The sequence below is a fragment of the Equus przewalskii genome, chromosome 4 (genome assembly GCF_037783145.1).
Source record: "Equus przewalskii isolate Varuska chromosome 4, EquPr2, whole genome shotgun sequence".
NCBI classification, from domain to species: Eukaryota; Metazoa; Chordata; class Mammalia; order Perissodactyla; family Equidae; genus Equus; species Equus przewalskii.
In genome coordinates this window covers 41,650,158-41,665,151 of record NC_091834.1, presented here as the reverse complement: position 1 = coordinate 41,665,151, position 14,994 = coordinate 41,650,158, and the positions used below count along the sequence as shown (strand labels likewise).

General features: G+C 37.0%; 1 protein-coding gene across 4 annotated transcripts in view; it reads right to left on the bottom strand.

The window, feature by feature from the left end:
- The window catches only part of UMAD1 (UBAP1-MVB12-associated (UMA) domain containing 1), a 218,039-nt gene that overhangs the window by 64,906 nt on the left and 138,139 nt on the right, over nt 1-14,994 (bottom strand). For all 4 annotated transcript variants that reach the window (XM_070615728.1, XM_070615729.1, XM_070615730.1 and 1 more), the window contains one exon: nt 14,091-14,170. In XM_070615728.1, the coding sequence (XP_070471829.1) occupies nt 14,091-14,170 (80 nt within the window). The remainder of the gene's footprint in view (nt 1-14,090; nt 14,171-14,994) is intronic.

The following is a 14,994-nucleotide window of genomic DNA, read 5'->3' as shown; positions in this document are numbered from 1 at the left end:
AATAATTAAATTCAGAGAGAACACGTAGTTTTACAAATATACTCCCATTAACCGAGCACTGAAAAAGTAAGGAACTTGTCCAAAGTTACAGTATTTTAGGGCTAGAGTAATGAACTGCACAACAAGTTATTCTGTCTTTGGTCTAATCTAAATGTTCATTTCTGCAAACATCAAACATTAAACATTCATTGAGGGGCTGATACATGCCATGCACAGTGCTAGGCACAGGGAACACAATGCTGAATCAACCAGGATTCCCACTTCATGATACTCCTGGTTATGACACAAGGAGCTACAACAGAGGCATGTACAGGTGCTGTGAGAGCAGAAGAGAGGACTTTACTCTGCCAAAGGAACACAAAGATGTCATCAAAGAAAAAAGATATCTCAGCGGAGGTTTGAAGGATGAATAGGAATTTTTCAAGTGAACACAAGGGGTGAGAGAGAAAGAAAGCTCTCCAGGAAAAGTAGAGAATTGCGTCTACAAACTCCAGGAGAAAGGAACGTGCCCACAGCATGGTAAGAAACTGTATGGTGACACAGAACACACCTGGAGGTTTAAACAGGGGGCAGAGCCAGACCTTGAAGGGCCATGTGCATCACACAAAAGTTACCAGATTTTCTCCTGTAAGCAGCTGAAGAGGCCTTGATGCCATCAAGGAAGGCAACCTCATGGTCAGATCTGTGGGCGAATGGACTGAATGAAAGTAAAAGTGGGGATCAGGAGGCCATTTCAGAAACTCTTTGCAATAGTCCATGTGAGAGATAATAGGCTTGAACTACTGCAGTTGCAGTGGGGAGGGAAAGAAAAGGACAGATAAGTGAGGTAGGTAGATGAAGTAGAAATAAAGTGACTTAGTGATCAACCGAATTGAGAGAGGAGGAAGAAGAGGAAGTCAAGGATAATTCCCCGGCTTCTGGCTGGAGAAGATACCCATCTCCATGCCAAGTGATTCTATCAGCTTTCCATTTTGGATTTTGGTTCCCTGAGATTGGTCACTGCTGCTTGCTCCTTTTGTCCTAAAGAATGTCCCTAGGTGCTACTGACTCTAGAGGCTGAAATAGGCAGTCACCACCACCTCTGAGTGATGGTGATGAGGCAGAGGCACCAGCTGTGCCTCTCCCAGCCTCATCTGTACAACCTTCAGCAACCAATGGCAGTAATCCTTTATATACTGCTCAGTTTCATTCTGTACACAAATAATTGAGTCAACATACAGTTATTATGGACCCCAGTAGTATAAGGCACTATGGAAAGTAAAAGCAAAGTGCAAGAGCAGGTTTCTGCTGAGTTATGCAGGAAAGCAATACAGGGCAAAGCTAAGGTTTCGTGGTCAGTCAGGTGCAAGTCCAAAATTCTGGCTCCATTACCATTACTGGTTGTGTGACCTTGGGGAACCGATATTCTTCTGCTTTGGTTTCTTCCTCTATAAAATATATAGTCTACCTCATCTGTGAAAATTAATGAGATAATATATATAAAGTTCCTACCAGCACCATGCCTAGCTTACCGTTGATTCAAAAGATAATATAAAGTACATGTCCTTTGTTATTTTCCAACCCCCTTTGACTACTCAAAGACTTCCTCCCTCCAAATAGAATCCAGTTATCACCAACAGGTGTTTCTCTCTGCTTCTCCACCCCTACTCATGTCTACTGTTGGAAAAATGAAGCTTCTAAAAGCAAAATAAGTTGATCTCTATAAGAGAGACTTCTTGCAGTCTATCCAATATTCATCTTCCCTTTCCTCCCCATTATTGAGCTCTGATTTTGCTGGGAGAGCGGAGTACCAAGCTACAAACCTTTCCCAGGCTCCTTTCCCACTAGGGGTGGCCGTGTGACACAATATGACCAGTAAAACTCTTGTCAGATATTTTTTGGAAGGTTTCTGGACACAAGTACTTTTATTCTCCCTTCCCTGTCTTTCCAACTTCTTGGAAAGTGAATATGATGGCTGGAGCTGCAATAGCTATCTTGCTACTATGAGGAAAAGATCAAGACTCATAAGACAATGGCCTTGACATACTTGAGCTCCTGAAAAAATGCTTCCACCACCTTCCACCAGACTTCTAATCATATTGGAAAAATAAAGTTCTAAATTTATGCCACTGCCTTTCAGGTCTCTGTAAGTCTCAGCTAGGCACAATTTCAAATTGATTTAACCCCTTCAACCTTACTTTGGCATGATTTTCAAGGCATTACCCATAATTTCCTTCCAATTTAAAAAGAAACTAACACTTATCAAGTGTCCAGTTTATGTCAGACACTGTGTATATAGACATAATATTATATGTTGACTCACTGAATTCTTACTGTAACGCTGCAAGGTAAGTATTGCCATTCCCATTTTACAGCAAAGGGACATGAAGATCTAAGATTCTAAGTACTTTATAAAAGGTACCATTGGGGTACATGGTGAAGCTAAAATCCGAGCTCCATGTCTCTCAGATGATAAAGTTCATGTTCTGGCAGCTATCCATGCTACTGCAGGGGTTCTGTGAATTCTCTACTCTAAGGAACCATTACTCCCAAGGCAATGTCTTTCTAAATTAGGTAGTCACTTTGCCTTGGTCTTCCATACTGATATCTAAAATCCAACTGGTAAACCAACTAAAAAGTATATCTAGAGCATGAAAAAAAGTGTGTGTAGAGTGTGGTTGTTGAGTTTGCACGCTCCCCTCCAGCAGCCCGGGGGTCATGGGTTCGGATCCCAGGCCGGGACCTACATACCGCTCTCCAAGTCATGTGGTGGCAGCATTCCACATACAAAGCAGAGGAAGACTGGCACAAATGTTAGCACAGGGCCAATCTTCCTCACCCGCCCCCCCAAAAAAGCGTATGTAGAAGGAGACCATGAAAGACCATGAAGTGGTTGATGTGGCAAGTAGTGAGAGTTACAGGTCCCTGAGGTACACCCTGCCTAAAGCAACTGGACAAAGTTGATGATCCAGAAAGGAGGCACCTTTCACCTGTGTCCTCCAGTCAACAAGGACGCCGAAGAAATCACATTAGACTGGAGATTATCCGTGAGCCTGAGGCATGGGAAAGAGAGGCTAAGTAAGGTGCCCAGCGTCACACACATTCTCACAGTAAAAAAAAACCTCATGTATAATTTTATCACATATGATTTTTGTAAAAGAAAATTAAAATTGGGAGTTATGTATACCATTTATAACCTATTAAACTAAAAGGCACATTTTAAATATAAACTTATTTTATACAAGTATTACATAAATATATTTATATACATATGTGCACATTTTAATGCTTTCTTCTACACAATCTGAAACAGCTAATAAGATTCACAATAAATTTAAAAATCATGTCCAGAAAAAATATAAAATAGGAGCATGAGATAGGAAAATAAGGTATGCAGATACAAATCCTACAAGGTCCTAAATAATTAGTAAAACTGAGATGTAAATTTAGGTCCTAGCCTCCTCCTGCCAAAGGAAAATGGAAGAAGTGATTAGATACAAAATTCACAATGGCCGTGAGACAAAGAGAATATCACCACCTCAAGAAAAACAAAGTATTTTCTGTTAGTATAAAAGCAGTAAGAAATCAGAAGACCTAAGTGGGACTTCACACAGGGGAAAGTATGTAATGTAGTAGACAATGTCTTAGTAATTCCCCCATAATAAATGTCATAGTGTATTCCACACAACAGTTTCTCAGAGTTATTCAATCAAGCTGAAAAACAGCTCAGGGAAGGCAATCTGTACAGGACTAAGGCAATGAGATAGAAATATACAGCTCTCTGATGGGCTGGTTTGATCTAGTAACAAATCCCAGAATATCTAGAGGAACAAATAGACAGCATGTTCTTCAAATTATTCTCTAACCAAAGCCAACTTAAGAAGTAGGATTATGCAACAGTTTACTGACTCTTTTCAATTCAGAAGTTCTGAGAAACTTTTCATGGGCTTTTTATTATTATTAAATGTTATTTCAGTCCACTGTCGCCGGGTTCTTAGGTAGAGTATATACTGGTTTTTCCTCTTTCTCCGAGTGCATAAAAAGGCAGAGAAGATGTAGGTTGCTATTACTTAAAAAAAAATTACAGCATTTAGCTTTTACATTAGAAGGTTCTAGTACATACACTTTCTATTATACAACTGACGTGAGAGAAAATTTATGAATTCACACCCATCATTTTTTCAAGTAATTTTATTGGGATCATAATGGTTTATAACATTGTGTAATTGCAGGTGTACACTATTGTTTATAATATTTTTTTAACGAAAAGGCAACATGTCAAAGGCATGTTCCTAAGAATATGACTTCTCAAAAGTGGACATTAAACAGTCTTTGAATGGGTGGAAATTAATGTCAATTACTGAACAGAGTAGGAAGAATCCAGAAGTTGATTAAAAAGAAAAACAAAAAGACACACAGTAAGGAATGAGGCCTGCTAGGTCAGGACAGAAATGGAAAATCTACATAAATTTAGCTGAGCTTAACTAAGGTGTAATTTTTCTCTATGTAGTCACATTGGTGCACTCTCATAAGCATATCCACAAAAAGGATCCTCAGTAAGGTACAAACTGGAATATTCAGAAAATGCCAATTAGACCAAATGCATACCTGCATGCTACTTTTCCACTGCAGAAAGAGTCAGATGAAATTTATCCTGCAAAAAGGAATCTCTGGTTGTGTGAAGACAACATAAATATGGTTGTGCTTTAATTTAAACTGTCTATATAGTCACAAGAAGTTACAACTGTAACGTGAACCAAAAGAGGAAAAAATAAGGACCATTTGCTACTAATTAAAAAACAGGGGATTAGAAAAAAGACGGCTGTGGGAAATAGAGAACAGTTGTTCTCCCAACATGGACCTCTCACCCTGCTGATTTTGTGGTTTTGAAAACTCCAAAAGTGAAAACTGGAAAAATGACAACAAAATGACTACCAAAATATAAGAGACTATTCTATCTGGTTTTTAAAATAATAATTCCTAAGTTGGAGAGAGAAAACTAGATTCACTAAGCAAAAAGCCAGGATTTCCACATTTTGGTTCCTCCTCCTAAACAAATAATAAACACACATATTGGATCTAATGTAGCTCCACGCAATGCAGTAACGTGGATCCAGCTCTTTGATTTTAATTGCAATCAATTGTAGTGAATCAACAAATGAGGTGGGTGGTCAAAGTTATAGAACTTCAACAAACCAAGATTGCTAAAGTTAAATAAACAACATCATCGTCACTTTAAGCTACCTACCTTCACCAAGCAGAGTTACAAAAGCAGCAGGTTAGCGGGTTTCTGGCAAGGAATAATTGGTGCTGAGCAACAGACTGTGTACATGAGCAGAAACATTGCGTAAAACTCACATTACTGGCTTACCCACACCATATGTGCATTTTGGATGGGAACAGGGGCAGCTCTCATACACCTCACATAGTTTGGCCTCACTGGCTAGGATGAATGAACATTATGTTTCAGTGTGCTAGTTAACCCCAATGGAAGCCAGAAAATACCAGAATTATGACCTTTCAATTATAATTTTTTCCAGCAAAAGTGAAATTAGGACAAAGATGTAGTGGTAAAAAAAATACAAATTTGAAGTTACGCAAAAGATCTTTACAAATGCTGATACACATGCCTCAAGTTAATTCATCTTGCTAACGTTTTGAGCAATTAACCACCTATGCTAATCTGACTGTCAAATATAAAAGTCAAAAGTTTATAGATTTAAAGAAATAATAAAGTCAGTGCTTTAACTGTTCTTTACCAGTGGCCAAATTTATCATTTCCCAAGACAGACTCTGTAAGCAAGAGCAAGGATCTTAGAAGTCTGACAATTTATCTGCAAGGACTGTTGGACTATTCCGTCCTAACAAGCATGAAGCCTTGATTAATCAATGCCTAAAATCTTCATTATGCAGCAGATCGCCACCCCCGCCCCCGCCCCCATCAAAGTAGCAGTATAAAAGCTGGCATTTGGTGGCAAAATCCCAATTCACTTTCCAAAGACATAAAGAGCCAGAACTTCTGGGGAGGAAAAGATCTCAGACGCTGAATCTAATCCACCTACTTCACTGGCTAAGAACTGAAGCTGAAGAGAAGCTTAGCAACTTCTCCTAGATCACACACTTGGTGAGCAGAGGAGTCCAGGAAAAATGTACTTTCTACTATATTATATAGCCCAGTAATTCAAATGAAAATAAAGACCGGAGAAACGTACTCTACAAAATCTTCCCAAAAGGTATCTCGCATAGGAGGATAAACACATCGAAGAACTAAATTTACTGTTTAAATGACATAAAGAGGGCAATAATCCAGCTGTGCTTGACTTCCCAGTAAATCAGAAATTTGAGAGTTTAATATTAGGAGAAACAAAAAACAAAGATCCTCGCACTCATCTGATGAAATTGTATTCTCATAAACTAATTATTATAAAGGGAGAAATTAATATCTTCAAACTAAGAGTCTCTGCAGCATAGGTATAAAGTAAAAAGCAAGATTTTTAAACAAATTTAGACATGTTCAAACCAGTCGCCCACAACATTTTGGGGGGAGAAAAATATGAGTTTATAACTGACACAATGACACTGACAGTCAGGTTGATCAATGAGAGAAGTTTGGACCATATGATTTCTAATGAGATGTTCAGAATAACCTCCAAGTCACCTCACTCTTCTCCCTGCTGGAAAGGCCCCTGGGTGAGAGGACAGATGTTTTGACAAATCATGATCAGATGTAGTGCTCTGTGATCAACTAATTAAGGGATCTTAAACCTAAATGAGCCAAGGCAGGAAAGTACCAACATATATCCTAAAGATCATCCTCAATAGATTGCTCCACTGTTTTTATTGCCATACAAAATAATTCTTCTTAGTCAAAAACTGCCCTTGAGTGAAAATATGTTGTTTCCTCACCACCAACCTTACTATCATTTAAAATATAAGACATACTCATTGTAGACAAATTGGAAAATCAGAACACTGGAAAGAATGATTTAATCCATCTATCTATCATCCCAAAGGCAACTACTCAATGTTTTCATGTATTACATCATCTTTTTCTGCACAGTTTTTACACAGCAGCAACATACTGTATATACAACCTTATACCTCATATTTTCAACTGAAATTATGAAACTAAGAGCCAACATTTTATTGAAAACTAATCATAAATTTCATTTATGAAAACTGAAAGATATTCCATTGAGTGGATTGCCATCCTTTTGCACATACAACTTCTTGTGGATTTGAAAGATTATTTCCTTAGAAGAGAATCCTAAAAGTGGAATTACTATCAAAGTATATTAACGTCTTCATGGTTCTTGATACCTCCTGCCAAAATGCTTCCCCAAAATGGTTGTACCAATTTAAACTGCCTTCTATATCAATACCCATTATTCCTGTATTTGGACTATGAATATCTTATGAGAATGAACAGTTTCATAATCATCTTTATAACCTCAATACTTTAAATTTATAAACTTATATACCATGTTATACTAAAAAATTCTTAAAACTGAAATCCTGGCATCCAGTACATGAATGTTTGCTGTTCTTGAAACTATTCTTGAGAATCACTCTCTCCAGTTACCTTTTTCCTATACATGCAACCCCAATTCTTTTCTATACAGAATTCAGTTTTTAATGGGATAACTTTATTTCCCTTTTTAAGGAGTGGTAACCAAAGTCTATATCATATAGAATTCACAAAGCTCAAGAATATTTTCATTCATTGTAATGACGATCTGAAATAAAAGCAACAAGGAAATTAGTCCCTACAGTATCTGAAACCTCCTTTAGCTCTGCTAAAGGACCTAAGGGAAGTATGAAAACACATTAGAAGAAAAGTGAACATGTTTCACTAATATGCGCCTTCCATACTTTTTTCCAAAAATCACCTTTTGTTCCCTAAGTTACGGAACTATGAATTCCACATGTAACTCAGCTATTTACAAATACACAAAAAGTTACAAATACTGTATACTAGGTTGAAAAGTATAATTGAAATGAAATGACTTGAATAAATAATTAAACCTCCCAAATACTTAATTTACTTTCCAGGGATTCTAATATTATACACTTAATTTTAGAAAACATTTTGTTGTTGTCGCCACTACCTTAGTTACTGTTTTTGTAATTGCTGTCTAATAAATTTCCTAGTAGAAACTGGCTGTAAGATTGTTTTAGGTCTTCATTAAGAAATTTATATTAAATATGCAATAAGCTACTTTGGTTAACAGACGGTGGGGGGGATATTAGTGTCACAGTTTATTATTAAAAATAATTTTTGTGTCTTCTGTCAGTATAACCACAGTAGTATCTCAATACCACCAGCTGATAATAATCTTTATAAATCCTACTTTGCAGCTATACCATCTGTTAGTTATTATTTTATATGTGTCTCCATATGCATATGTGAATTAGTTGTCACTCAAGACAAACACACAAATGGAGCTGTGGTTTTGTAGGGAGTATTTTACTGGCTTGTGTTTGTATTTTGTTATCTTTAGGCCAGAGAACTACCTAAATAAACATTCCTCAATTTGGAGACCAAAAATAAATGGAAATTAAAAAATAATTTTTGTAGAACAACATAGGAAAGTTAACTTCAACAAACACTTAATCTAAAAGCAACAGTCATCAAAATTGCATTAAAAAATGAAATTTGCATATTTAGAGGTCTCAAAATACACCTACAAAAACAAAAAGAATAGGTCCACTAGTAAATTTGTAGCTAAGATAGTTCCAGTTGTCACAATATAAAACACTTTCCATGACCGAAGATTAGAAAAGAATGACTAATTACTTTCTTACTTGTAATGTTTATTCCCTGAAGAGATGAGTCATAATGGCAAAAACTCAAAACTGGCCCCCCATGAATCTGTGGGTTTATCCCCCTGAGCTGTAACAGGCTCCCAGACTAGCAGAAGGCAATAAGTAGCTGCAAAGTCATTACAACTCACTACCAAAAATCTACCCAGAAAGGCAACAAGAAAAAAAGAAGGGACAGAAGGAGGTGGATAATCCTCCAATTGGATAATTAGTTCCAACTTATAACATTTTCCTCAAGCGCTAGAGTCTAATGACTTTAATTTTAATAAGCCCAAACATGTGTTTATAGGAGCTCACACCCTACACACCAAAAACATGATGAATTCTGTTAAAAGTTACCAATGGCTCTTAAAACACACACTAAAGCACAATTTGAGAGAAACCATTTGATGACTAGATAGTTCAATCTTTCCTTAAGTTATCCTATTTTAGGTGATGACACTTTGGGATCATATACAGGGAATGCTAAGGTAGAAACAGTAGAAAATGATTAAAATCATCATTGAGAGAAACTAAATATTTAGGGACGGGGAGTGAAGAAGAGACAAACCTACAGAGAACTTACGATTTTCTGGGATGAATGCTATATTATTTTCAGTTTCATGAAGTAAAAAGTCCCACTAATTACTTAATGCAACTAAATATGCTGCTTTTCATAGAGTCTTTTGTGTAAAAGTATTAAAATATCTCATAATCCAACTTCGTAAAAATTAACTTATTTGATGCCCAAACCAGATCTTTTTTCAAATTATATTTCGTCAAGAGGTTAGAAATTCCATGATGTTGGTGAGAGAGCCGTGCTTGGAGAAGGAACACAGCTCTGAAGTACACTTGGGCTGTAAAGTGTAAGGAAAATATCACAGACTACTTAACAAAATATTTTAACTGCCATTAAAACTCGTGTAGACAGGCCACGTTACACTCATGTTTTAACCCTTCATTGTCTGTCATTGAGATTTACGTGTAGAAAGTAGTTTCACACCATGATTTGCTTCTGTTTTTCTAAAATGCTCTTAATGAAGGATTTCATTTTATAGGAATTTATCGTAATCATATAAAAATTAATTGTATAAATAGAAAAAAATCTTTTATGGTTCAAAGCTCACTTAATGCCTTTTTTCACTCTCCCTAATGATATTTCTTCCTTCATCGAAATCTGTTACCTTTGTAGTTACCGGGTTTAAGGAACTTATTTATTCCACTTTATATTTTAGAGACTTGTGATGTTTTCTATTTTTCCAAGAATAGATTGAGAATTTCTGCTTCTATAATCACGGAGTCTTACATATCTTTATATCCTCTCCAGCCTATGTCCAACAATTCCTTGAAAATAGTAAGCAATCTATATGTTTGTCTGAAGTTGCCAAAAACCCTATTTTGGTATGCTAACCACTTTCTCCACAGGGTCCTTAGAAAAGTGAGTTATATTTTGGCAACTAAGAGTGTTATTTTTAAGCTTATTGAACCCATACTAATTTCCCAAATATGTTCTCATAATAAATAATATTTCAACATTTCTTGTATAGTCATTAAAAATTAAAATATTGAGAATCTTTCCTGCTAGGTACAATAGTTACAGCTTCTTAATCAGATGTATATCTTTTAAACAACTAACTGAAAACATTACATTTTTCCTTGCTAATGTAGTAAGAGTGCCAAAAATAATGTAAATTAACAAATTTTTGAATGGGTAACTCATAAAAAATATAAGAAAAACTTTTTTTTTCACAGTGAGAAAAAAATAACTGTGTTTATAATGTAAGGTGGAAAACAGATTTAATGAAGAGATTTACTCATAAGACAGCATTTGCAGAAGACCACTTATTTATTCATTTATCCATCCAGGAACCAGTGACAAGGCATCAATATCACTCCGCATGTGTCACATTATGTTAGTGGCTGAGGCTACAAAGCTAATTAAGGAACTCACACTATACTGAAGTCATACGACAACACAAGTAGTAAGAGGACACTGGCGTTCTCTCTGGCTGGGAGAGCTGGGAAAAGTGTTCACACAGCAGGTGACATTTGAACAAGATTTCCGTTTTAAGCTTTATTATGCAGGTTTCAAGGCATTTTGGGGGGCCTGCAATAACAAAACCTGCTGTTCTTTTTCAGAAAGGGATCTGGGAAGGAGACTGCTCATCTACTAACAGTCTCGTGAACAGAAGAGGACATAGTTGGAGTATAAGGAACCAGATTTGGAAGATATTTGTGGGGTAGAATCAATAGGATTTGATGACAGATTTGATAAAGGGGTGTGAGAGAAATGAGTCAAAAAAATGACATTTTTAGGCCTTTAAATTGGCAGACAGATGATGGCATAAAATGGAATCTAGATGATCAGTTAACAGGTATTTACTGAGCACCTTCTCTGTACCAGACACTTTTCTAGGCACAGAAAGTCTGTTTTCCTTCTAGTCAGAGGAGGCAGACAGTAAACAAATGAATAATCTGAGACAGTGATAAACTTGATGGAGAAATAAAACAGGGCTTTGTGATAGTGACTCGGGGGGGAAGAGATACTTTAGCTGAGACAGTCATGAAAAGTGACACTTGAATGAAGACCTGAATGATAAGGAGGCAGCCAAGAGAGAAGAAGGGATAGCAAATGCAAAGGCTGAGATGGTGAAGAGCTTAACATGATCGAGGCACAGAAAGGCGGCAGTAAGATGGGGATGGGGTTTGAGGGTATGGAGAGAAATGAGACTGGAGAACACATGGGGCTCCTTGTAGCCCACTGTAAGGAGCTTAGCGTTTATTCTAGCTACAGTGGGTGGCCAGCAGATTTGCAGTCAAGGAGGGATGTGATGTGATTTATATTTCTCTCTGCTGTGTGGAGAATGGACTGAAGGGGGAAGAATGGAGGCGGACAGTCCTGATGAAAGTGGTGGCTTAGATTCGGGTTCTAACAGTGCTGATGGTGAGAAGGGGTCAGATTCCCGGAGGTGGGGTGACAGGACTTACTGACAGACTGCATGTGGAGTGCGAGGGAAAGAGAAGAGCCAGGGGTACCTCAGGGGTTTTGAAGAGAGATGGTAAAAACTTGAGCAGACAGAAGCTTCTGGGTGGTGGGACCAGGAATTAATAGTTCTTCTTTGGTCAAGCAAAGGCTGAACTGTCTAGAAATTTGTAAGGGGAATGGCATGTAGGCGGTTGGATCTAGTCTAGAGCTCAGGAGAGAGGTCTAGGTGCAGATGCTCTTTGGGAGTCACCGGCCTCTTCACAGAATTTCAAACCCTGAGACGGGATAAGACTCATCTTGACTGACCAAGGTAGAGTACGGATGAGGGGAGGCGGAGGACACGCAGCAATGTTTCTGTTTTTGCATTCATAAAGGAAAGGAATAAAAAAATTTATTTTAGACACTTAAGGTCAGGGTAAATGATTATTTGGCAAATAATTCTGCGGTCTGAAAGTATCTTAGTATTATCCTCTTGTACTGTGACTTAACTGTGTGGCCTCATATGTAGTCTCCTTGTTTCTTTCTTTTTTTTCTTTTTTTTTTTTGAGGAAGATTAGCCCTGAGCTAACTGCTGCCAATCCCCCTCTTTTTGCTGAGGAAGACTGGCCCTGAGCTAACATCCATGCCCATCTTCCTCTACTTTATATATGGGATGCCTGCCACAGCATGACTTGTCATGAGGTGCCATGTTCGCACCTGGGATCTGAACCGGCGAACCTCAGGCCGCGATGCAGCGGAACGTGCACACTTAACCGCTGCACCACTGGGCTGGCCCCTACTCTCCCTGTTTCTGTTTTGCTACATCAGTAAGCTCTCTAAGAGCAAACACTGTCTTGCCAGTGCCCAGCAACTATTCAGACAGAAGCCGCTTTTATCTGTTGTAGCAGGAGTATATAAATCCAGTCATAATTATTAAGAATTGATGGTATAATGGAGAGACTAGAAAGTAGCATAATAATGACCTAGTTTCAAATCTCAGAGGATCTGTTTTCAAAAGCTTCTTTCTTTAAGAATGATTGTTCAGAGTTGATTCATAGAGTTCTTTCTATCAATGAATCAACTCTGAAGAATAATCGAGTTTCATAGACATTTCCAATGAATGACATAGTGAGGCCATTAAACTCAAGTTATCATGGATGATTTCTAAACCATCCTGGTGGTTCTTTCCCAAACCTTAAATACATCAACGTTTATTTTCTATCAAAGATGCTACCTATGGTCAGCACTCACTAAATGTTTGAATAAATGAAAGAGATCAAGCTGCTTCAATGTATAGGCTGGACATATTTCTTTGTCCTTGTAGCTGCTTTTCTTCCCTACTATATACTCAGCTCCTGCACAGTACCTTGAATACAGCCAGTGCTTAAGAAATATTTGTTGCATGCATGAATAAAAAACGAACGCACAGTTTTATGAGAAAGATGACTCGTTTTTTCCTCTACATCAATTTACTTACTGTGTCACTTCTTTTAGTAAATTTTTTTCTTGAGTATAAAATATTTGCTCAAAAATCTGAACATAAAAAATAAAAATCTCTCTTCTTTAAATATTACTTTCTACTTATAATTCATGATTGTATCCACCAATTCTTGAACAAACCTCTTTGACTGCCTACACTGCTAGGCTTTGTGGATACCGTGATGAATCAGGTTCTGACCTCACTCTACTTGTATGCGGCAATATCCTCACGGGCTACAAGCAGAATATAAGTAGAGGTGCGTCACCATGTAGAAAGTTTCGAAATTCATGGATAGCCCGTCTACCGTAACAATGAACCCTAAGTCTTAAGAATGATTATTCAGTGATTGAGTAACGTTAGTATGTTTCTACATAGTATAAAAAAGTATCCTAACGACATTTTCAAGTACCTCAAGGAGCAAATAGTTTTCTCACATGGAAGAGAACAAATACCCTAGTCTCTTTTGAATGATATCAAGGAGTGCACTTTGGTGCTGGAAATGGTAATGTAATATAGTTCTGAAGAGATTATTTTCAAACCTTTCTCTATAGGTTCATATATTATCTATTTATTCAAATGTATTAGAAAATAATCACTCAAAAATAGTTCAAATGTTTTAACTCAAGTGCTCTATGCCTCTTCTTTCAACAGGGTGTTTCCACTTCCAGCACAAGGAAAAGCTTAGCACTTGGGAACTCATTCCTGGGACTGCCAGCCCCTGACTTTCAGCAGATCACCTGTTTCTTGGTATCGAGGCACCTGTCTGCACGGCAATAGAGTAGAAGTTACTGTCTATCCTCAGAGAAATACATATGCATAGTGCTGTTCAGTTTCACCTCAAAGGACTCAGTGAGTTTCACTTACCTCCAAAAGTTGGCTGCCTTCTCCTTCTCCTTCTGAACTTTTACCTCTTGCTGCGACTCTTTGCTCATTTGCTGTATCTTCTATAAAGCAAAAGCAAAAACCAAAAACAAAACAACTTTATCATTGAGGCCAAACTGTCTTCTATTTATTTGAAATATCTTTGGATATTATATTTTTCAAATTATGAAAGCAACTATTATTTCCTTTGTTACTAAGTAAATAAGTGAGTTTTTAGGAACAGTAATTTTACAGAGGTCTCATAAATCATCCATAAATACATAAACATACAACCTAAACCAGAAATGTCTCCTGCTTTCTATAGGTTTACTCTGGAAAAATCAAGCAAATTCACATTTCGTAAATCAAGTCATATTTCAAATAAGCTAGGAAAGCTGACAACTTAAAGAAAATAAGGCAAATTATTTTCAAATTAAAAGTCTTTATAATATGAATAACTGTCTTCCAAATTAGTTTTTTATAAGGTTTACTCTTTATAAATTTTTATTTGTGTCCCTGTGGATTTGCCTCAGAGCAGATATATATGTTTGTATGTAATAATTAACCAAATGTCAGACAATCTTTACAGCAGGAAAGAAAAATGAACAAATTCATAAATTAGCCTTCAGTTAATACTTTGATTCCTAAGGCTGGAGCGTGGGTGGGTCATACAACTAAATGAAGCTGGTGACTAGGCTGGCTCCAATGACACAGGGCAAACACAAATACAGTTAGGTAAGTATAAGCATAATTTAACTTATTAATGGCCTATTTTAAATATATTATCACTAATGATCTATGATTAACACATGGTAAGTAAAGAAACAATTAGCCTACTTCTTTAAAGCATGATGAGAGGCTAATTCAGTAATTTGTAAACTGCTCTTCCCATAAAATTAACCCAGCT